The 24,628-nt window shown below is 35.2% G+C and overlaps 1 protein-coding gene across 13 annotated transcripts in view; it reads right to left on the reverse strand.

Annotated features, from left to right (window-relative positions):
* Positions 1 to 24,628, reverse strand: part of LCORL (ligand dependent nuclear receptor corepressor like) — a 182,532-nt gene that overhangs the window by 36,412 nt on the left and 121,492 nt on the right. For 12 of the 13 annotated variants that reach the window (XM_088836255.1, XM_055434574.2, XM_055434575.2 and 9 more), the window contains one exon: positions 23,711 to 23,962. In XM_088836255.1, coding sequence (XP_088692381.1) covers positions 23,711 to 23,962 — 252 coding nt within the window. Of the gene's footprint in view, positions 1 to 14,540; positions 23,676 to 23,710; positions 23,963 to 24,628 lie in introns of those variants that run through there. The other variant, XM_055434584.2, reaches the window with a different exon arrangement.

Below are 24,628 nucleotides of genomic sequence, written 5' to 3' on the forward strand. Positions count from 1 at the left end.
CTGGAGTGGGTTGCCATTTCCTTCTCCAGGGGATCTTCCTGACCCAGGGATCGAACCCAGGTCTCCTGCATTGCAGGCAGACGCCTTAACTTCTGAGCCACAAGGGAAGCCTCCTGAGCAATTAAGCCATGTGCAATTCATCAAATATGCTGTGTGGTGTTGGGTAACTACAACATCCAGTGCATGGTTCCCTCTGCCTAGAATGTTCTTTCCACTTTTCTTTAAAGATTCAGGCCCACCCCCGCCCCACCCAAGGAGAACTTAATGTCACCCTTGTCAACAGCATCCTATAAAACTTAATGACACACTCATGCAATTTTTTAGTTACAGATCTTTTTCCCCCAAAAGACTGAATTACTCAAGGTCAGGAATTCTGACATTTCATGAACAAAAATAGATTTATGTAGGTTATAGCATATAAAACACACTCTTCGTGTTATTCCTTGTCAACATTCCAGAATAAATTAATGAATTTCTCCAATTATAAGTTCTAGACTTTTGATATGATTAATTATTCCACTAACTATAAATAAGAAAAGGAGGAGCTGAGAACTCTTCCTCTCTCTCCTTTACATTAACTGTGCTTACTAAGCTGTAGCTCCCTGTAACTGAAACTGTTAGCCACTCAGTCGTGTCTGACTCTTTGCGACCCCATGGACTATAGCCCACCAGGCTCCTCCGTCCATAAGATTTTTCTAGGCAAGAATACTGGAGTGGGCTGTCATTTCCTTCTCTGGGGGTATCTTTCTGACCAAGGGATTGAACTGGGGTCTCTTGCACTGCAGGCTAAATCTTAACTGCCTGAGTCACAGGGTGGCTCCCAAGCTAGGGCAAAAAGGTATTCTTGTTCTTTTTGGACTGCTCCTTGACTGCTGGTCTGGTAGCTGATTTCAGTCTTGAGGAGGAACTAGATTTAAGATCTGTTTCATCTTTATTTAATGTTTTCCTCTTTTTAAAAAATTATTATTTTTTAAAAATTTTAATTGGAGGCTAATTACTTTACAATTAAGAGAAATTACTCAAATCAGGACTATATATCTGATTCACTTTCTTTAGGAACTCTAAACAGTGACGCAGGTCTTAATTCCTTCTCCATAACTAGGCTGCACATGTTACCTACAAAAAAAGATCTCACTTTTTATTAGCAGTTTGTCACCTAAAGTATTTTGCAGGTATCAATTCCTTTTTCCATCATAAAGGCTGCAGATCAAGAGCTAGAAAAATGATAAATACCCTTGGATTGTTCAAAAAACAAAAAGAGAAGGGGAGAAATAGCTTGGGAACCAGGACTGATGGGAAAAAAAAATCAGGAATGGTAAAAAGGTCATTTTCTTGCTCCTGCTGCTGATTTACATTTATCAGTATCACTCCTTCATAATGGAGATGTCACATCATAACTAGATTGTTTCGTGTGTACACATTCAAAGTACTAATAATTAACTTGATGGATAAAAACTAAACATCTATTATGCTAAATGCTGCAGGGCAATATGAAGTAAGTAGAGGACAGAAAGAGACTGAAATTTATTTAACCATTCACCTATTGGTAGGTTCTTAGGTGGCTTCAGTTTTTCACTGTTACAAACAATTCTGAAAGGAAAATACTACTAAATGTTTTCTAGTATTCATGTGTAAGAACTTTTCTGAGATGCTAACCTAGGAATGCCAGTGATGGACAGTATACACTTTGAACTTTTGCAGATATTACTAAAATTTTTTTCCACAACCTTGACAACACTTGGTGTTGAGATTTTTAATTTTTGCTAATCTGTTAAGTAAGAAGAGCAAGTTGCAGGAGTAAATTAATAAAAGTACATTTGATATGCGTTTATGTGGATATCTAAGGCACATATTATCAGAGGTTGCTTTCAAGGATAAACAAAAGGATGAACAGTTCCTCAAGAGAAAACATACCAGAATAAGTATGATCAAGTAACACATTTATTAGTTCTGGGTGACAGGAACATGATTATTACACTGTGTTTTGCTCTATGTATGAAAATTTTCCAAATAATAAATTATTTCCATTTACTGGTTGTAGTCTGAGCATTAACATGATTAATTATTTCTCATCAAACATTAACGCTAAAGATACAAAATTAGAGGCTAGTGTAATGACAGACTGGTTCCAAATAGGAAAAGGAGTACGTCAAGGCTGTATATTGTCACCGTGCTTATTTAACTTATATGCAGAGTACATCATGAGGAACGCTGGGCTGGAAGAAGCACAAGCTGGAATCAAGATTGCTGGGAGAAATATCAATAACCTCAGATATGCAGATGACACTACCCTTATGGCAAAAAGTGAAGAGGAACTCAAAAGCCTCTTGATGAAAGTGAAAGAGGAGAGTGAAAAGGTTGGCTTGAAGCTCAATATTCAGAAAACGAAGATCATGGCATCTGGTCCCATCACTTCATGGGAAATAGAAAAACAGTGGAAACAGTGTCAGACTTTATATTTTTGGGCTCCAAAATCACTGCAGATGCTGATTACAGCCATGAAATTAAAAGACGCTTACTCCTTGGAAGGAAAGTTATGACCAACCTTGATAGTATATTAAAAAGCAGAGACATTATTTTGCCAACCAAGGTCTGTCTAGTCAAGGCTATGGTTTTTTCCCGTGGTCATGTATGGATGTGAGAGTTGGACTGTGAAGAAAGCTGATCGCCGAAGAATTGATGCTTTTGAACTGTGGTGCTAGAGGAGACTCTTGAGAGTCCCTTGGACTGCAAGGAGATCCCACCAGTCCATTCTAAAGGAGATCAATCCTGGGTGTTCATTGGAAGGACTGATGCTCAAGCTGAAACTGCAATACTTTGGCCACCTCATGTGACGAGTTGACTCACTGGAAAAGACTCTGATGCTGGGAAAGGTTGGGGGCGGGAGGAGAAGGAGACGACAGAGAATGAGATGGCTGGATGGCATCACCGACTCTGTGGACATGAGTTTGAGTGAACTCCGGGAGTTGGTGATGGACAGGGAGGCCTGGTGTGCTGTGATTCATGGGGTCGCAGAGAGTCGGACACGACTGAGCGACTGAACTGAACTGAACTGAACTGTAATCTATCAAGAAAGTCAGGTAATTGTTAAGTACATGACACTACCACATAACTTTTAAAAATAAACTGGTGTTTGAAAAATTGAAACCATGAACAAATTAAGCAACTTCTTGAGTATTAATATTTTATTGGGTTAATTTTTTTAGAATTCACATTCCAAAAGCAAGGTTTGGATTTCTGTTTACAAACTGTTCTCAGTTCTGTATTCTCCTGCAAATCCCTGACAAAGAATCTGTAAAAAGAAGATAAATGCGATCCACATAATCGCTTTCACTCCTCCAAGGGCACCATTCTTTCTCATCCCTTACCTGCCCTCTGTCCATTCTTCTAAGTACACTCTATGCTCTCTTGGCCAGGCTACATATCACTTCAGCAACATTCCCTCAAAGAAGACTTTCCTAATTTACCCCCAGCCTTCTTTCATATTCCCATAGTACTCTCTGTATGCTTCTATTTGTATTTATGCATTTATGATGTGTTATTATAATTTGCCAAGTTTAGCACCTGAACTTCAATAGTACTGTGGGGAATTAGTAACTATTTTTAGGATCTATTTACAATTTATAATTAAGTATACTTATTTGTCTGATTTTCTCACTAGATTTACTTCTAAGCAAGGATTGAAATGAATAGTACCTCAGTAAACACCAATTCACTAACTCAGGAATGGCTTGCCCAATTCTGTCACATCAATCCTGCATACAGCAGACCCTGACTGACAAAATTATCATGAAATCAAAGAACTTTGTTCAGCCAGTTGAAAATGACAGCACAGTCAAGAAGTTGATATCTTATATGGGAGAGAAGTTAGTTTTACACACAGAGAAACTCCATTCAGTTAGAGGTTCAAATGATTTTTAATAATCCATTTCTATATCTGTTAGGTTCTAACAATAACAGATTTTTCTTCAGAAATCTTAAGACTGTTGATCATTAACCACTTAATATGAATATTAAGTATATTAAAAACATACTAACTCCTCATAATACTATTGATCTCTAGTTGCCATACTGAGAATGAACATGAGTTTAAAAGACCTTCAAAAATACATTATGTATCATCAATATTAAAGGTATAAGTATGAATAAAATTCAGTATATGAAGGCAAGTGAATTTTAATGACAAACTATCATGTACATTTTATGCTGTTTGGACAAGGGTAAAATATTCCAAATTAAATTTCATAATAACACTAATAACCAGCACAAAACTTTCTTCCAATCAATGCTATTTAACATCTTATGATGTTTGAGGCAAATCTATGCTAATAGTTTTAATAACTATCTGGTCTCTTCAAGAAAATTAGAGATTCCAAGGGAACATTTCATGCAAAGATGGGCTTGATAAAGGACAGAAATGGTATGGACCTAACAGAAGCAGAAGATATTAAGAAGAGGTGGCAAGAATACACAGAAGAACTGTACAAAAAAGATCTTCACGACCAAGATAATCACGATAACGTGATCATTGACCTAGAGCCAGACATCTTGAAATGTGAAGTCAAGTGGGCCTTAGAAAGCATCACTACGAACAAAGCTAGTGGAGGTGATGGAATTCCAGCTGAGCTATTTCAAATCTTGAAAGATGATGCTGTGAAAGTGCTGCACTCAATATGCCAGCAAATTTGGAAAACTCAGCATTGGCCACAGGACTGGAAAAGGTCAGTCTTCATTCCAGTCCCAAATAAAGGCAATGTCAAAGAATGCTCAAACTACCGCACTTATCTCACACGCTAGGAAAGTCATGCTCAAAATTCTCCAAGCCAGGCTTCAGCAATATGTGAACCGTGAACTTCCAGATGTTCAAGTTGGTTTTAGAAAAGGCAGAGGCACCAGAGATCAAATTGCCAACATCCGCTGGATCATGGAGAAAGCAAGAGAGTTCCAGAAAAACATCTATTTCTGCTTCATTGACTATGCCAAAGCCTTTGACTGTGTGGATCACAATAAACTGTGGAACATTCTGAAAGAGATGGGAATCCCAGACCACCTGACCTGCCTCTTGAGAAACCTGAATGCAGGTCAGGAAGCAACAGTCAGAACTGGACATGGAACAACAGACTGGTTCCAAATAGGAAAAGGAGTACGTCAAGGTTGTATATCGTCACCCTGCTTATTTAACTTATATGCAGAGTACATCATGAGGAACACTGGGCTGGAAGAAGCACAAGCTGGAATCAAGATTGCTGGGAGAAATATCAATAACCTCAGATATGCAGATGACACCACCCTTATGGCAGAAAGTGAAGAGGAACTAAAGAGCCTCTTGATGAAAGTGAAAGAGGAGAGTGAAAAGGCTGGCTTGAAGCTCAACATTCAGAAAACAAAGATCATGGCATTTGGTCCCATCACTTCATGGGAAATAGATGGGGAAACAGTGGAAACAGTGTCAGACTTTATTTTTTGGGGCTCCAAAATCACTGCAGATGCTGATTGCAGCCATGAAATTAAAAGACGCTTACTCCTTGGAAGGAAAGTTATAACCAACCTAGATAGTATATTAAAAAGCAGAGACATTTCTTTGCCAACAATGGTCTGTCCAGTCAAGGCTATGGTTTTTCCAGTGGTCATGTATGGATGTGAGAGTTGGACTGTGAAGAAAGCTGATCACCGAAGAATTGATGCTTCTGAACTGTGGTGATGGATAAGACTCTTGAGAGTCCCTTGGACTGCAAGGAGATCCAACCAGTCCATTCTAAAGATCAATCCTGGGTGTTCATTGGAAGGACTGGTGCTAAAGCTGAAACTGCAATACTTTGGCCATCTCATGCGACGAGTTGACTCACTGGAAAAGACTCTGATGCTGGTAAGGATTGGGGGCGGGAGGAGAAGGGGACGACAGAGAATGAGATAGCTGGATGGCATCACTGACTCGATGGACATGAGTTTGAGTGAACTCCAGGAGTTGATGATGGACAGGGAGGCCTGGTGTGCTGTGATTCATGGGGTCGCAAAGAGTCGGATACGACTGAGCGACTGAACTGAACTGATTTTTACTTTATGTCTTTGATCATTTCTTATCTCTCCTTAAACAGGTCATCTTTTAAGCCCCCTGATGTACTGTTCCAGTCAGCCTTCAGATCTTTCTTGTTTTTCCCTAGTGTACTCTCTAGAAGATTCCCCTGATTTCAAATATAAATCATTTATATTTAACTTGTTTCCAGAAAACAGAACTTCCAAAAATCTAAATATATAAAACTATAATATTTTTCGAGTGTGCAGAACACTACTCTAAGAGCATTATATGTCTTAACCCCACTTAGGGCTCACACGTCCCGATACAAAAATGTTTTTTTTTAATTTGCAATTTTTAATGATAAAACTGAAAGTGAAATAGAGGTTAATTATCTTGCCCAGGGTCACACAGTTACAATTACTGTCATTCAAATTCAGGCAGTTATTTCAGGCTCTGATCACTCTATTAAACTAGAATATCTAATCCGTGTAATGTTTGAAAAAGTCAAGTTACAATGGTAATGACGCAATAAATTTGCTATCATCACACATAATCAGTTGAGATACACAACACTTTTGGAAATAATCTAGTAATATGCTATCAAAAATCTTAAAAATGTTCATACTCCTCTAAACATCTATCTTAAGAAAACAGCATTTAAGAATAAAATGCTTTTATGTACAAAGGTATACCAAAAATCTCAAATATACGTAAGCACAAATATATATATAAATATTTAAATTATATATATATAAATATACACAATATAATTTTGCTAATTTTCTCCTTTCCCCAAGTTTGCCATAATAAGCATATATATTAATGAAGAAACCCCACAAACTTATCAATAAAATACCAAACTATAAAAGCAATCACTTGAGTTTATCCAAATTTTAAAATTGTTTTTGTTACTTGTTTAACCATTGAGTTAAAGTTTCAGAGTCATGGGGGAAATATCAATATAGCATTAGAGCAGGACATCAATTAAACTTTAATATTGGTTTTTCCATCCTTCCTTTGCCTTCTTCTGCACATCAAACACACTTTTTAAAAGGGAAGAGTTACTGCTTTCTTGATGTGGTTTATTTAGTGCCTACATAGCTGAAATCTCATAAAATTCACTCACCTACTATTTACTAATGATGACAAGGGACAAAATAAATCAGAAAAAAGTACTTGTAATAAATTTAAGATGTAAAAAATAATAATACTAACCTTAATTACGAAATATTACTGGTAAAATTAAACAAGGTTTCAGCACTTCCACCCTATGCCATTTTAGAATTTCATTGCAGTTCTTTTTTCTTTCTTCACTTATTCCTTTAAGTACCAAACTAAAGTCAAAAGGCCTCAAGTCAACACCTTGAAAAATATTCTGTAAAACACACTCTTTTTTTATACCATGTATTACACTGTGTACTCTGTAAGCTTAACTTTCAACCAAACTTAAAAAATGTGGGATGTATACTTATTACAACAATATTATAATGGAAAACTTTAGATTTGCTAGTCCTTATCATGCTCGTCCAAAGGTGATCTAGGAATTTTAAAAATCTTTTTACTGAAATATTACATTCACAACAAGAATGAACGTTAAGTACACAGTCTAATTAATTTTGAACATTTCGCTGTAAACAGCAACTAGATCATCACCGTAAACCTGAAGCCTTCCCCATTGTATCTCCTCTGGTCACTAACTTACACCTAGCTCCACTATCTTGACTTCTAACAGCTTCATGCATGCTCTTTTAAGTAGCAATTTCACTTCTAGGAGTATGTCCCAAATAAAAATTAAGATTCAGTGCACAATTTCAGCTTGAGCATGCATATCTGAAGATAAGTATAATGTAATCCTTGATGAAACAGAATACTATTCAGCTAAAATATATTGATGTTTTAAAATATTTTAAAAATACAAGTTACAGAGGATTATATAATGAATGATTCGTGGGAATAAGCTCTGGGAGGAGAGAGTGAGAGTAAGTGTGTGTAAATGTGAGTATTTTTTTTCCAGAAAATGATTTGGAAGGACTGAAAATCATAGCAGTTAACTCTGGGTGGATGAATAAAAGATCAATGCATAGCTTTACAATTCATTCATTTTATTAATATTTATTGAACAGTTATAATACGCCAGTCAGTTTTCTAAATGGCACAAAGGAAACAGTATAGAGTAAAATAGAAAATGTTCCTGCTCTCACAGAATTTACATTCTAGTAGAGCAGACAAAGAAAAGATAAATCAATAAAATAATATTGCGATTATCCTCCAATTAAATTAATTAAAAAATAATTTCACAAGATGATAAGGCCTATAACAAAAATAAAACACAGTAATAGGAAAGAACAACAACAATGGCAGGTGGCAAGAGGTTGCCATGTAGGAATAAATGATTAGGCAAAGTCTATAGAGAAGAAGATTTGCTCCTTTTCAAAAAAGAAATTTCACTGATACACTTTAACCATGCAAAATATAGAATGATTCCTTCTATCCACTCTTTATACAATTACCTAGATTTTTGTTATGCTTGCTCTATTTATACTATCTACTTAAGTATTTTAAAGTTAATTCCAGTTGTCACATCATTTCTATATTCTTGCTGCTGCTGCTGTTAAGTTGCTTTAGTTGTGTCCGACTCTGTGGGACCCCATAGACGGCAGACCATCAGGCTTCGCCGTCCCTGGGATTCTCCAGGCAAGAACACTGAAGTGGGTTGCCAGTTCCTTCTCCAATGCATGAAAGCGAAAAGTGAAAGTGAAGTCATTTAGTCGTGTCCGACTCTTCACAACCCCATGGACTGCAGCCTACCAGGCTCCTCTGTCCATGGGATTTTCCAGGCAAGAGTACTGCAGTGGGTTGCCACTGCCTTCTCCGTCTTCAGTTCAGTTCAGTTCAGTTCAGTCGCTCAGTCGTGTCCGACTCTCTGCGACCCCATGAATCACAGCACGCCAGGCCTCCCTGTCCATCACCAACTCCCGGAGTACACTCAAACTCATGTCCACAGAGTCGGTGATGCCATCCAGCCATCTCATTCTCCGTTGTCCCCTTCTCCTCCCGCCCTCAACCTTTCCCAGCATCAGAGTCTTTTCCAGTGAGTCAACTCGTCGAATGAGGTGGCCAAAGTATTGCAGTTTCAGCTTTAGCATCAGTCCCTCCAATGAACATCCAGGATTGATCTCCTTTAGAATGGACTGGTTGGATCTCCTTGCAGTATAAGGGACTCTCAAGAGTCTTCTCCAACACCACAGTTCAAAAGCATCGATTCTTTGGCGATCAGCTTTCTTCACAGTCCAACTCTCACATCCATACATGACCACGGGAAAAACCATTGCCTTGACTAGACGGACCTTTGTTGGCAAAGTAATGTCTCTGCTTTTTAATATACTATCAAGGTTGGTCATAACTTTCCTTCCAAGGAGCAAGCGTCTTTTAATTTCATGGCTGCAATCAGCATCTGCAGTGATTTTGGAGCCCCAAAAAATAAAGTCTGACACTCTTTCCACTGTTTTTCCATCTATTTCCCATGAAGTGATGGGACCAGATGCCATGATCTTTGTTTTCTGAATGTTGAGCTTCAAGCCAACCTTTTCACTCTCCTCTTTCACTTTCATCAAGAGGCTTTTGAGTTCCTCTTCACTTTCTGCCATAAGGGTGGTGTCATCTGCATATCTGAGGTTATTGATATTTCTCCCAGCAATCTTGATTCCAGCTTGTGCTTCTTCCAGCCCAGCATTCCTCATGATGTACTCTGCATATAAGTTAAATAAGCAAGGTGACAATATACAACCTTGACGAACACCTTTTCCTATTTGGAACCAGTCTGTTGTTCCATGTCCAGTTCTGACTGTTGCTTCCTGACCAGCATACAGGTTTCTCAAGAGGCAGGTCAGGTGGTCTGGGATTTCCATCTCTTTCAGAATTTTCCACAGTTTATTGTGATCCATACAGTCAAAGGCTTTGGCATAGTCAATGAAGCAGAAATAGATGTTTTTCTGAAACTCTCTTGCTTTCTCCATGATCCAGCAGATGTTGGCAATTTGATCTCTGGTGCCTCTGCCTTTTCTAAAACCTGCTTGAACATCTGGGAGTTCACGGTTTACATACTGCTGAAGCCTGGCTTGGAGAATTTTGAGCATGACTTTACTAGCGTGTGAGATACGTCTTAAGCATCTTTAAACATATAAACATTTTCATACATAACAATCCCTTACTATCACCTTACACTTAGTTTGTATTGAATATCCTCTAGGCAATCCAAAGTGTCTTTTTACAATCAGTATGTTCAAAGTAGGAGCTGTGTTATGCTTGACGCTATGTCTCTTAAAATTTATAGCAGCCCTTTCCCTCATTTTAAAAAATAATGATACCGATTTTTAGAAGCCAGGTTATCAGTTCTACTAGAGAATATCTTACATTATGGTTTGTTCTTTCTCCTTTTCTATATTGTCATTTGTTTTCACTTTATTTCCTAATAATTTTGACAAACTTGAAGTTAATTCTGAAGCAAATGGTTCTCAAACTTTTGGATCTCACAATCCCTTTAGTGTTAAAAATTACTGTGGATTTCAAAGAACCTTTGTTTTGGTTAAGAAACTGTTTGCTTCTTAACATTTATAAGTTAAACTGTGATGTTTTATTGTAATTGATAACCATAAATGCTAATATTTATAATAACATTTTAATGAAAAACATTTTTAGATATAAAGTGAGAAGTTTAAAAAATAATTTTGTAAATCTTTTAAATGTCTAACTTCATAGAATACAGTTGGATTCTCATATATGTTTCTGTATTCAATGTGTTCAGAAATCATACATCAATCAGCCTCTGACTGACTCTACTACCTACTCTACTACATACTGGGAGAAAATGAGAGTAAAAAGGGCAAATAATAATATATTATTATTAGTTTTGACCTGCGGTATTCTAGAAAGAGTTTCACTGAGAACCACTGACCTAAAACATTGCTTAGAGTCATGTTTGATGCTTCTGTCAAGAATACTTCATAAGTGATGTATTAAGTGTATTTCCAATGATGCTTAAGTGATCAGTGTATTCTGATGACAATAGCTTGACCCCTCCACTGTAAAGTTCCCCAAGTAATCTTTCCTCTAATAGTTTTATCTTCTGATGATACTTTTGATTCAGTTTTCTTATTAGGAGTTGTGAAATAACAATATTTTAAGTCTATCATGTCTTCACATTTATTAACTGAATTTCTTAAGAATCTTTCTCAAAAGAAGGCAATTTGGTTGTCCTGAAATAAAAGAAAAGCAAAATAAATGCTAAACTCTTTCCTGTAACTGTTCATTTTCAAAGTAATAAGCTGGTATGCTATGTTCCTCTATGTAGACTAATGACTTTGAGGAATCATTATCAAGATCTAATGGATTTTAAACCATTCAACATGTTTCAGCTGAAAGTGTTCTTCTTCTTGAGGCTTAAATATTCTCATATTTGGCCAATGCGGAACCCTTAACATTGCCTCCTGTATTTGGTTGACAAATTTGTCTTTGGTATATTCTTGCCTGTTAGCACAAGATGTTCCAGGATCATCTTATACATTTTCTGATCCAGACCTGGATTCCAAGGAGGTCTGCTTTCCTTTAAAGGAAAATAATGTTTAGAGACCACAATCTAGGCCTAAGTTCAGTGTCACTGAACTGTCATGCAAGTATTTCAGTACTGAAATATTCATAAATATACATACAAAAGTACAGATTTTTGAAATGAAAAAAATAAATCATGAGTTTGCAATGACATTTCCAATCTGTGTGTGTGTATTAGTCACTCAGTCATGTCTCATTCTGTGTGACCCCATGAACTGTAGCCCACCAGGCTCCTCTGTCCACGGAATTCTCCGGGCAAGAATATTTGGAGTGGGTTGCCATGTCCTTCTCCAGGTGATCTTCCCAACCCAAGGATCGAACCCGGGTCTCCTGCATTGCAGGTGGACTCTTTTCTCTCTGAACCACCAGGGAAGCCCTTTTCAATATACATGTATGCAATTTACAGGGTTTTTAGTTCTTTGATTTTTAAATTTCTTTGTTTCTACTTTTACCTTGAAAATCTTGGCTTCCTAAAATAATGTTAACATAATTATATATTTGATTTATCCTATAGAGCCAAAATAACACACAATGGCAATATCATTATAAACATTACTAAAAGAAGTTTAGGATTTCTTTGAAGTACTCATTTGTGTTTAAAATATATTCCACCAAAAATGTACAGTCAAAATATCAGTAAAGTCACCTGACAGAATCCTTTTCTCAGTGTTAATACATTACTGTTAAAAACATGATACAACTATACTCATTTGTTACTTTCTTTTTCATATTTTAGGGATTGCTTTAATTTTTTAAAATTAAAAATCTTTGGGATTTGTTGAGCATTTATATAAAGCTATATAAAAGTCCATCCACAACAGTTTTATTCAGCCCTCACCATCTCATTTACTTCATTCCCTTATAGGTTTTATCTTTCCTGTTTTGTTTATACAAAACAATATATATATATGTACATATATATCTGTGTATATAAAATATATATATATATATATATATATACACACACACACACATACAGTTCTGTATCTTGCTCTTACCTCCTAACAATAAAATCTGAAAATGTCACTATAAAGGGATCTTTTCATACCCTTTTTCCAAATACTCAAGTTTTCCACTGTATGGATGTACAATAATTTAGTTATCCATTTGGGTTACTTCTAATTCCTTGCTATTATAAATAATATACCCCTGATGAATTAATTTTGAATATGTATCATTGATATTTGTATAATTATAAGCTCAATTCTTTGAAATGAGATTGCTGGGTCAAAGAATTAAATGCATTTCCAATTCCCATCCATAAGGATTCTACTAGTTTGTAGTCCCTTAGGAATGCATGAGAGTGCCCGTTTCTTACAGCCTCATGAGAAAGATTATGTTGTTCAACTTGAATTATTAGTCCGATAGGTGTGAACCATATAATGACTGTATTTCCTATGAGTTTATAAGTGTGTTTTCCTATGTTTAAAAACTTTTAAAGCTTCTTATATGAACTGACAGTAACACAATGCTCATTTACCTATCAGGTGGTTTTTCTTTCAGTACTCAATTTTTTGAAACTGTTAATGCATTAGATTAGTAGCCCTTTATTTTATAATATCGGAGAAGGCAATGGCAAGCCACTCCAGTACTCTTGCCTAGAAAATCCCACGGATGGAGGAGCCTGGTGGGCTGCAGTCTGTGGGGTCGCTAAGGGTCGGACACGACTGAGCGACTTCACTTTCACTTTTCACTTTCACACATTGGAGAAGGAAATGGCAACCCACTCCAGTGTTCTTGCCTGGAGAATCCCAGGGAAGGGGGAGCCTGGTGGGCTTCCGTCTATGGGGTCACACAGAGTCGGACACGACTGAAGTGACTTAGCAGCAGTAGCAGCAGCATTTTATAATATAAATTATAAATATTTTTTCACAGACTACTATTTCTTTTTGGATTTTTCTAATAATGCTTTCTTCTTTATCACCCAAAGTTATTTTTACACACTGGAATTTATCACTCTCTTATCGTTAAGGTGACGTTCTAGTTGAGACAGAATGATGAAGGGGACAAGCCAGAGAAACAAGATTTAAAGGCAGAATAATCCAGGAACAGCAACTGGCAAAAGTTAAGGTTCAGAAGTGAAATGAGCTTAGCATGTGTCAGAAATACACAGATAGTGTGAAGTGCACATACTAAGCCAGGAAGAGAGGAAAAGAAATCAGAGGGGTAGACGGACAAGATCTTAGCAAAACCATGTAAACCATGAGAAGAAAACAAATTTTATTCTTCTCGTAATAGAGAGGAAGATTTAATTCTGGTAATAATAGAAAGATTTAAATATAGAAGTAATACCAGCTTTACTTTATTCAAGCGGATATTTTGAACCCCATTTTGGCACACTGATAACGTCAGAATTATGTTAAGGTACATCTTATAAAAGCTGTATTTGGAGGGAAAATACATGAAAAAATTATAAAGGTAACAAAAACTCAATGAATTGTCACTTGGAAACCACATGGTGATAGAGTGATCAACTTTATACTAAACTTAAAAAATATTCAGGAAAAATTTAACAGCTATTGAAAAACTGACTTCTTTTTCTTTCTTTTATACTTCATATAGCTAATTAGGTTAGTCAAGTGATGTTATATGGTAACATTTGTTTATGGAAGTTCTAAATTTAAAGTGGATGGTTTTTTATGTGATATTCTTTACGAAATAGAAAAAAAGAAAAATCCAGTTTAAATATACTGTTGTTGTTCTTCAGTCACCCAGTCATCTCTGACTCTTTGAGACCCCATGGACTGCAGGACGCCAGGCCTCCCTGTCCTTCTCATCTCTTGGAGTTTGCCCAAGTTAAATATACGATAACAATTATATTTCTTGACATTATAACCTGACTTTATGGGAAAAGCTTTGACTAGTCTCCGGATTTTTAAGTGACTGAGATAATCTTCATACAATTCCTCAAACATACCTGATTTGTTCCTGCCTTTTTTGATTTCTGATACTTTTGTCTCTGTTTTTGATGATTCTTCTGTCTGGAATGAGCTGCCCTCAGATCTTCATGTGGAGGATGACTTCTAATTATTCAATTCTCTGTTCAAACTCACTTCTTCAGGGAGGCTTTCTTGACTACCTTACCTAAAATAATCCTCTTAAGTCACTCTTGATATCTTGCTTATTGATTCTTTTTGTAAAATTAGGGGCACACTGACAGGCATATTTCAAAAAAAGTAACAAATAACTTCTGGAAATGAAAAAATAATAACAAATTAGAAACTCAAGACAAAAGTTTAAACAGTGATTACAACAGCTCAAGAGAGAATCAGTGAATCTAGAGACAGTTTTAAATTAACTAATATAAGTTAACACAAAGAGACAAAGAGGTGGAAGATATGAAAGAAAAGAGATAAAAAGGATAGAATGAGAGGATATCCAAAATATGCCTCAAAAATTTTTGACAAGAGATAAAGTGGGAAATGCAACATATTGAAAAAGATAATAGCTGCAAAATCACAGTTGATAAAAGAAATTTGTCCTCAGTTTTAGAAATGATATGACTTCCAAGCAGAATGAATAAAAGAAATCTATACCCACACATATCCAGGATAACCTGCAAAACAGCATAAACAAAACAGAAAGTGAGAGATAGGGGCTAAAAGTAGATACAGTGTGTGAAGATTACCTACAATGAAAAGACTATTCATTGTGAAATTATACAAAAATAGAAGCCAAGACACAGATGTAGTAGCTGTGCTAAAAAAATAGTAATTGTCAGCCTAGACTTGTGTACCCAGAAGAAGAAAATCTCTTTTAAGAACAAGGCTATTTAAAAAAAAAAAGAGCAAGACACTAAAAAAAGAGAAACATCTAAAAGAGTTTACTACCAGTAGACCTTTATTAAAAGACTCTCTGATTCCAGAAGAAAATTCAAGCTACAAGAATGAATAATGCGCAAAGGAAAACGATAATCATGTTTATAAATTTAAACAAAAATTGATTATATAAAAACAAATTGGGATGTCTTTAAAAGAGAACTAAAGAACTGATGAAATGGCTATTGAGTCAGGACAGATAACAAGTTAAAATATTCCTTAAATAAACTGCTGAGTTAACTAAACATTAAAAAAATTTTAGGAAGATCCCCCAGAGAAGGAAATGGGTACCCACTCCCATATTCTTGCCTGGAGAATTCTATGTATAGAGGAGCCTGCCGGTAGGCTACAGTCCATGGGACTGGAAAGAGTCGGACACGACTGAGCAACCAAAACAACAAGGGCAACCACTAACAGAAGAGCAGTAGAGTATATTACTTCAAAATCAGCAAAGGGAGAAGAGTCAAATAAGAGAAAAAAATACAACCTAAAAGAAAATAACAAAGGAACAAAAAAAAAATGTAAATGGGACAAAGTACAAAATAAGATGGTGCTATTTTGTGTTAGACAAGTTAATTTAGTTGATGAGGCTATAGAATACAGGATGCTATGGGAAAATATAATAAGATACCCATGGACTGCAAGGAGATCCAACCAGTCCATTCTAAAGGAGATCAATCCTGGGTGTTCATTGGAAGGAATGATGCTAAAGCTGAAACTGCAATACTTTGGCCACCTCATGCAAGTTGACTCACTGGAAAAAGACTGATGCTGGAAGTGATTGGGGGTGGGAGGAGACGGGGACGACAGAGAATGAGATGGCTGGATGGCATCACCAACTCGATGGACATGAGTTTGAGTGAACTCCGGGAGTTGGTGATGGACAGGGAGGCCCGGCGTGCTGTGATTCATGGGGTTGCAAAGAGTCGGACACGACTGAGCAACTGAACTGAATCTCACTTTTGGTGATAATTAGTAAGAATGCATGTGTATGTCTGTGTGCATTCAATTTAGGAGGTATAGAGGAAGTTTTTCTTAGAGAAGTGATGTTTAAAAGGAGACCTGAAGATAAACCAAGTAAGATTTATTTAGAAAAAATTGGTGGAAGTAGGGAATGGCTTCTACTGAGAGGCAAGAGCATGCACAAATGCTTTGAGGCTAAAGTACATGGCATTCAAGAAACAGAATTTCAATATGAAGACTAAGAAAGGTGCAAGATGGGAGTGAATAGGTAGGCAGGGTCCAGATCTTGGTGAGTTTAGGATTTTAGACCTTGTCCTAAGAACAATTCAAGGCCATTAAAGAGTTTTAAATAAATGAGTGGTATGACTTGATTCAGACTTTTAAAATATCACCTGTTTCCTATATCCCTAGAGTCAGAGAAGGTGAGATCAGAAGGGACATGGATCATCTAGATATGTTTTATTCTTCAGGTTTACTAAAATATGGTATCTTCTCAAGCATGGAACATAACATTTTCTTCCATGTCTTTAGCCTTGGAAAACAAAAGTTTATTACAGAAAAACAAGATGGAAATTTTATTGCATTCATTAGTACATACAGAAATATCTTCTGAACTGAACTTAAAAACTATTCAGTATTTTCCTAACAGAGTAACAACAGACTTCATTTATAAACAGAGTAATTTAAAATACATAGTATCATAAAATGATACACTGCCCTTTTAATTATAATTTAACATCTCAGCTGACAATGTCACCTACCTTAATCTCAGCCAAGAAACCAGATTAGAGAAGGTGGCAGCACCACCAACAAAGGATACTTAATGACAATTAAACATATCACTGAAATTTATATCTCATTCAATGTAATCTCTCAAATGTTCACTTGAAGCCTAGTTTATATTCTCATTTATAATTTATTAAAAAAATATTATTTAACTAGGAGATATTTCCAAAATTTAGCCTACTAAGCCATGTGAAATAACTTCTTTAAATTTTTTTTAACTTAATCTGTTGGCAGTTAGCTGTACGGAAAATAATTAGAAAAATGTCCAGTCATTATAGGTTACTGCAATAATTAATGTTCATCATGACACTAAGTTCCGTATGTTGTTTAAAGATACTGCAGGATAATTCCCATCCAATAAATTTAAAGTAAGAAATTTCACTGTTAAAATATCATAAATCCATGAGCAAGTAACAATTCTTAGTTTATCTGTCAATAGTATTTGAAAATAGTGAAGACTTTTAATCTGGTAAATCCAGTATGTCATTTACATACACTGGGGATGCAGAAGTGAATAGACAGGTTCCTCCTCCCAAACTGAGGAGATATACACAGAAACAATTTGCAATGAAGTGAGAAATTTACTATATTGAAAATTCTACCAGAATATTCACTCAAGCCTCAAGGTAGAAAACAATACCAACAAGGTCAACAAAGCGCTGCTGGTTCATCTCTGGCCACATTTGATCTTGTTTTGTATATACATAGAACTGGTAAATTCTTCAAGGTTGTCACGATAATGATAAAGGTTCGTAAGGTGCAAATTTCTTCCTGTACTTTGGAATTCAAAGAAGCTTTTACTTTGGGTCCAGATCAGAATATAAAAATAATTTTTTTTGGTTATGCTAATGTTATTTCTTATCCATTTTTAAATTTACTGCTCCAGGAAAAGAAATGCATAACTTACTCTGTCCCAGTTTCTGAGGCTCAAAGTATTTATACAAATCTGTAGAAGTGAAAGTGCTCAAAAAAATATCTCTAATATTTGAAATACTTGGTTAGAAAGTACGTGGAGGAGGTAAATAGGAATGTTTCTCTCATGGTAACTATTTTAAGTCAGTCTAGGGTTTCTGACTTATGAAGAACAATTAGAGAACCTATAAAGATTTGCTTGAGAGGTTTAAACAGACAAAACAGTTTCAACAAATATTTGCAGCACTAATAAAAAGTGAAAGGAATAAATTTCATACTGCTGCAGATGGAAAAGAAAACACCCTAAAGGTTAGCACAGAAAAGAGAAGTTTTGGAGATACAATGATTTCTACAAATATTTATAGAACTATTGAGCAAAATGCTACTGCAGATGGAAAAAAATGCAAAATGAAGGGTGGATATTTCAGCGATATGAGCTTAACTGTCGGAGCTGTCAAATATTTTTTGCAAGTACTTATTGTCAGTCAGAGGTTGAATTACCACTGAAAGATGAGCAGGATATTCTTTTGTACATCTTTTACTTTATTTGGCTATTCTTTTATCTTCTGATAACTACTTTGTCTGTTTTTTTATAGTGTCATGTTTCCTCAGTGGCTACAGGTTTGCTTAACTGAATGGTTGCTAGTTACATCAGTTGTAAATACTGTCTCCAAATTTGACATTTGAATTTTCACTATTCATAATGACTTTTACCAGAGAAGGCAATGGCAACCCACTCCAGTACTCTAGCCTGGAAAATCCCACAGACGGAGGAGCCTGGTGGGCTGCAGTCCATGGGGTCGCTGAGGGTCGGACACGACTGAGCGACTTCACTTTCACTTTTCACTTTCATGCATTGGAGAAGGAAATGGCAACCCACTCCAGTGTTCTTGCCTGGAGAATCCCAGGGACAGGGGAGCCTGGTGGGCTGCCGTCTATGGGGTTGCACAGAGTCGGACACGACTGAAGCGACTTTAGCAGTAGCAACAGCATAATGACTTTTATAATACTTAAGTTTTACATTTTAGTGCAGTCAAATTTATACAATTATTTTATGGATTGTTATTTCTGCATCTTAGGAAATTCTTCCTTAAGTTCATTAAGATATGATCTTTTATCTTTTCTTTTAATATTTAGCCCTTTAACCCAAATGAAATTACTTTTGTGAGTGATATAAGGTAGGGATCCATTTTTTGCCCCCTCTGTGCACATAACCAATTTGCCTTGGAACTGTTTAATGACATCTCTTGCTCTTGTACCAAGATTCCACTAATGTTTGGAGAATTTCTGGGCTTGCTAATTGGTGCCAGTGATTTGTATAAGGGCTACAGGACCCTGTTTGAATTATTTTACTAAGTCTTGATATGTTTTAGAGAAGTCCCTCATCACACTGTCTTGGTAATTCTTGGCTCTTTTAAGTTTTACACATAATTTTATGATTGGAAAGTCATTTTTCACAATAAACTCTATCAGAATTTTAAATGGACTGATGCTGAATTTAAAAAAAAATTTTTATTTATTTTTGGCTGTGCTGGGTCTTTGTTGCTTCACGTTGGCTTTTCTCTAGTTGCAGCAAGTGGGAACTATCTTCATTGCAGTGAGCAGACTTCTCATTGTGGTGGCTTCCTTGTTGCAGAGCACAGCTCTAGGGCACATGGGCTTCAGTAGTTGTGGCGCATGGGCTCAATAGTTGTGGTCCCAGGCACTAGAACACAGACTCAATAATTGTAGCCTGTGGGCTTAGTTGCTCCTCAGCATGTGGAATCTTCCCACACCAGGGACTGAACCTGCATCTCTAGCATTGGCAGGTGGATTCTTTACCACTGAGCCACCAGGGAAGACTTGAAGCTCAATTTTTAAGTATAATAAAGATGAACTGCTATCTTTTATAGTCTTCCCATTCATTTAAAATATAATTACTTACTTTGGGAGTCTTCTTTTATATCCTTCAATATAATTTTATAATGTTCTCCATAAGGTCATAGTTCATTAGTTTCATTCTTAGGTGTTTTAATGTTTTTCCTTATTTTGTTGCTACTGTAGAAGAGATTTTTTAAAAGCTGGATTTTCTAATTGGATATTATAATACATACTAATCTTGTGAATAGTACATTTTCCAAACTTTTTCATCAGTTTGAAAACTTTACACAGACATTCTTTCATATTTTCTATATACACAATTATACTGTTTGTAAGCAACCACAATTCTGCTCATTCTTTCCTTATAACCTATTACTTATTATTGCTTACTTTCGTATTTCTCTTTTTCTCTTCACATTACATGAGTTAAGACTGCTCATAAAATGTTGAAAATTGGTGATAGTAATTTTTGTCATGTCTATTACTTTAAATCATTTCATTATGACATCCCTGGTAGGAGACGTGCTCATCTATTCTTGGTGTTATAAGCAATTTTTATAATAAATGTCAGATTTTGTAAATATTTTCTGTATTTATTAGGATGATATAGTTTTCTCTTCATTTTTTTGTAATGTGGAAAACAAAAAAGTGTTTCAAATGCAGACTTATTTGTGCTTCCCTAGTCATTATTTCTTATGCTTTTATACTTCACTATAATCAATTTGCTAATGTTTAGAATTTTTGCACCTACCTACAGCGACTGAACTGAACTGAACATTTGTAAATAAGACTACTAGTTGGCAATTTTCCTTTCTTTTGTTATCTGTGCCTCATTTTGATATCAAGATGATAGTAATATTTCTCTTTTCTTTTTTTAAAAATAGTCTTTAAAAGATAAGAATTATCTATTGTTTTAAGTTACCTGTAAAACCATTTGGGATAGTAATTTTACAGATGTATAGGTCAGACAATCCACAAATTACCTACATTATTTATGGCTACATTATTACTGGATTTACAGATTACAGCATCTAATTTGAATAAAATAACTGACAAAATGAGCAAATGACTTAAATGTGTATTGCTGTAAAATTACAGAGTAAGAATAATGTAAAAAAATTAAGTACTAGCAAACAATAGACAAACAAAGGCAGAACCAATCCTGCTACTACTAATATGACCATTTTATCAATTATATCATAAGGTATGCACAGTGAAGTCAGTCTAAACATTTTTTTAGGTCTTAACCATATAAAGTAAGGATTTATACCTTGTATTATTACTAATGAAACACTCCGAAGTCTACACTGTGTGACACTGAGGGTGAAGTTGCCATGATTAGCAAGACATTTAAAAATTGTTTATATCTTTATTTTAACCTTAAAAAATATTAATTTGTGAAAATATTAGTACATATAAAGTACTGGTGTGTATACATACACACAGACATGTGCATGTACACACAAATGCATCAGAGGTTATGTGCTCTATTAAAAAAAATTGGTATGCAAGTAGGCAAAGTTAGAGTTTACCAATTTCTACCACAGCAGAATAGTTTTATAAAAGAGGATCTAATTTTATTACTCTCTGCTTAAAGAAATGTAGCAGCTTTCCATGGTTGTAAGAAAAGTCAAAATCCTTAATATTTCCTATATGTTTTTATCATCATCTTATCCTTATATTTTTTTAGTCTCACCTGCTACTATTCTCTCCCTTGCTCTCCTCTGTAAGCCACACAAAACTATATGATTTTGTCCTCCAGTAATAACACTGAAATCTCATATCACAAATCATCCTTCAAAATTATAATCAAGAAGACTATTTACAGATTTATATCCATCATTAATCCTTTCAACCTCAGAATGTTCAAATAATTAGAATATCAAAAAAGTTCACTACATTAATGTAATAAGTACATTAATTATTTTCTATATATACTTGGACATGCCTTATCACTTGAATTCACAGATTCACAGAATATAAGAACTAGAAATTTACTTTTAAAATGTCATCTATTCCAACCAATCAGCTGATGCTTCTGAATGCCTCTAATGATAAGGCAAACAGGGAATCATTTTTCTTGTTCCCCTTTAAAAAAAAAGTCTGATCCTTAGAAATATTCTTTCTTATATGGATCTAAAATCTATTTCCACCTAATTTCTAAGTAGTGATCCTACTTCTACTCATTGGGCCATTCAGAGAAAGTTCAGTCCTACTTTAGTGGCATAATGATATAAATTTTAGAGACTTCCAAGGTTTCTCTGTGGCAGTATGGAACAAGAAATAGAGTAAGGAGGGACTAATGTTTGAGTACCTTTTGCTGCTGCTGCTGCTGCTAAGTCGCTTCAGTCGTGTCCGACTCTGTGCGACCCCACAGACGGAAGCCCACCAGGCTCCCCCGTCCCTGGGATTCTCCAGGCAAGAACAGTGGAGTGGGTTGCCATTTCCTTCTCCATGAGTACCTTTTATGAGGTGCTTATTTTATATTTAACTTTCATATTGCCCCAATGAGTTTGTTATATTATTGCCAAGTAACAAATGAGGAAATTAAAACCAACAGAAAGTTAACACTTCGTGTAATTTAAGTAGCAGACCAGGGATTTCAACCACCAGTCTGTCACAGATACCAAAGCCTATGTTTAAGTCTGTTTAGAACACTGACCTGCTTCCCACGAAGGAGAAAGATTTAAGAGAAGGTGAAACATGGAAATGTAACACAAATAAGCGGCAATACTAAAATTCCCATACTTTTAACTTCAAAATTCAATGTATCGATACATTTTGCCCTTAAGCCTTCTATTAAATCATCTTCAACATTTCTTTCTGTCTTATACATCTTCAACATTTCAACCTTATTATCTCAAATTTCTCATATCTTTCTACATAAACTCATACAACCTAAAATTAAGGAAGCAAAAAGAAGAAAGGTATTTCCATATTTCAGCCTCTCTCAATTTTAATCTGTTTTACACACTGAAAAGATGATCTTTTTTAAATACTGAGTAATGTACTCTTCTCTAGAGCCTCAAACACCACATTGCCTTCTGCAATCAAACTTAATGCTAACATTTTTCTGGTTTCGAGGCCTGACAACACTATCCCTAATTTGTATTAACAAAAGCTACTTGTTCTCTCTTCTCTAGGAACTTATTTGGCATCCTCCACAAGCACTTTAAGGCTCTTCCTTCTTTTCCTCTGAGAATCACAATTCTTCCTTAAATAATGATCAGATAAGATCAGCACAGCTTTGTCATTCATGCTTATGAAAAATGTGTCTTTCTATGTAATTATTTACATTATGTTTATCAAGGTATTAACTTTTCTTTTTCCCTAGTGACATCATAAACAATTGACTATTATCCATCAATTTTTTATTTTTGACCTAAATGTGAAAAACTGAACAGCAAAACTGCTTAATGAATGTTCTCAGCTGTACATTATAAAAATTCATTTTTATCATATGCATCTTTTTATTTGTATACTTTCTTTTTAGGTTGCTTGTTAGGATTCTCTCACCATACACTTTATTGTGAAAAGAGGGTAGAGAAACTTTCACTTCTCCTTTTATAAACAAAGTCAAATGTAATACAAAAGTTTTAATTTAGCACTTCTCTCTAGTCCATGTTATAGACTAATTTCAAGTAATGTTCCTTTTAAATTTCTCTGTGAATATATGGTTATATACACATATATATATAAAGAATATTAAAACATAAAATCATACATCACATACACACACAAATCTTACCTTGCTGAGTATTTTGTTCCTGCATTCGATTCACAGTGAGGTCTAAGGGGCCTTCCTGCTCTTCCTGAAGGGAGTTTTCTGCTTGATTCATTTGGATACTTTTACATATCAGACTTGGTCCAACTGAACCATTTCTATTCTCTTGAATTTTACCACTTTTTGAAATATACTCAATTGCAAACTGACGTATCATCTTTTTCATTAATTCCTGAGCAACTAGGGGAATGTTAGGATCACAGTTCTGAGGAAGATCTAGGGAAGAAATAAATACAGTAAGAATTAAAAAGAGAATACAAAATACCAATGTTTAAATTTATCTTAACTACAAATTAATGATTTCAGAAGTCTCAAAGGAAGTCCATAATTGCGAATGGTTTCTGGAACTTAGCAACAAAAGCCTTGTAGATTTAATTAGTATTATGAGAATATATTAACCCCAAACTTGGCTATTTAATTATTTCTTGAAAATAAACATTTTTGGTCCCAAATTAAAATATAAAGAACTAGACATAAAAGGAGACAGCTTATTTTCAGAGTTTTAATTCAAATGAATTCTAAAAGATATTAAAACTTAGTATGTGAACATAAATTGTTTACATAAGTAATCAAGCAATTTTTAATACAGTAGAGCAGGTACATACAATAACTATTAAAACATCTAAACTCTGTTAACTGTTTATTACCATTAATCCTGTCAAATATGCACTTTGTATAGAGCCTGAATGTCATCAAGGATTTTTTTCTTTCTCAACTTTTCATATCAAGAAATTTCAGTCATAAAGAAAAAATTAACACTACAAAGACACAGACAGCCTCAACCAAGATTCAAGAATTGTCAGCATACTGCCATATTCACCTTCTTTTTACTTTCTGGTTTGTAGAACTACTGAAAAGTAAATTGCAAAATTATGGCATTTC

Source organism: Moschus berezovskii, chromosome 5 (assembly GCF_049115385.1).
Source record: "Moschus berezovskii isolate FMDL1 chromosome 5, NW_MosBer_1.0, whole genome shotgun sequence".
Classification (NCBI taxonomy): Eukaryota; Metazoa; Chordata; class Mammalia; order Artiodactyla; family Moschidae; genus Moschus; species Moschus berezovskii.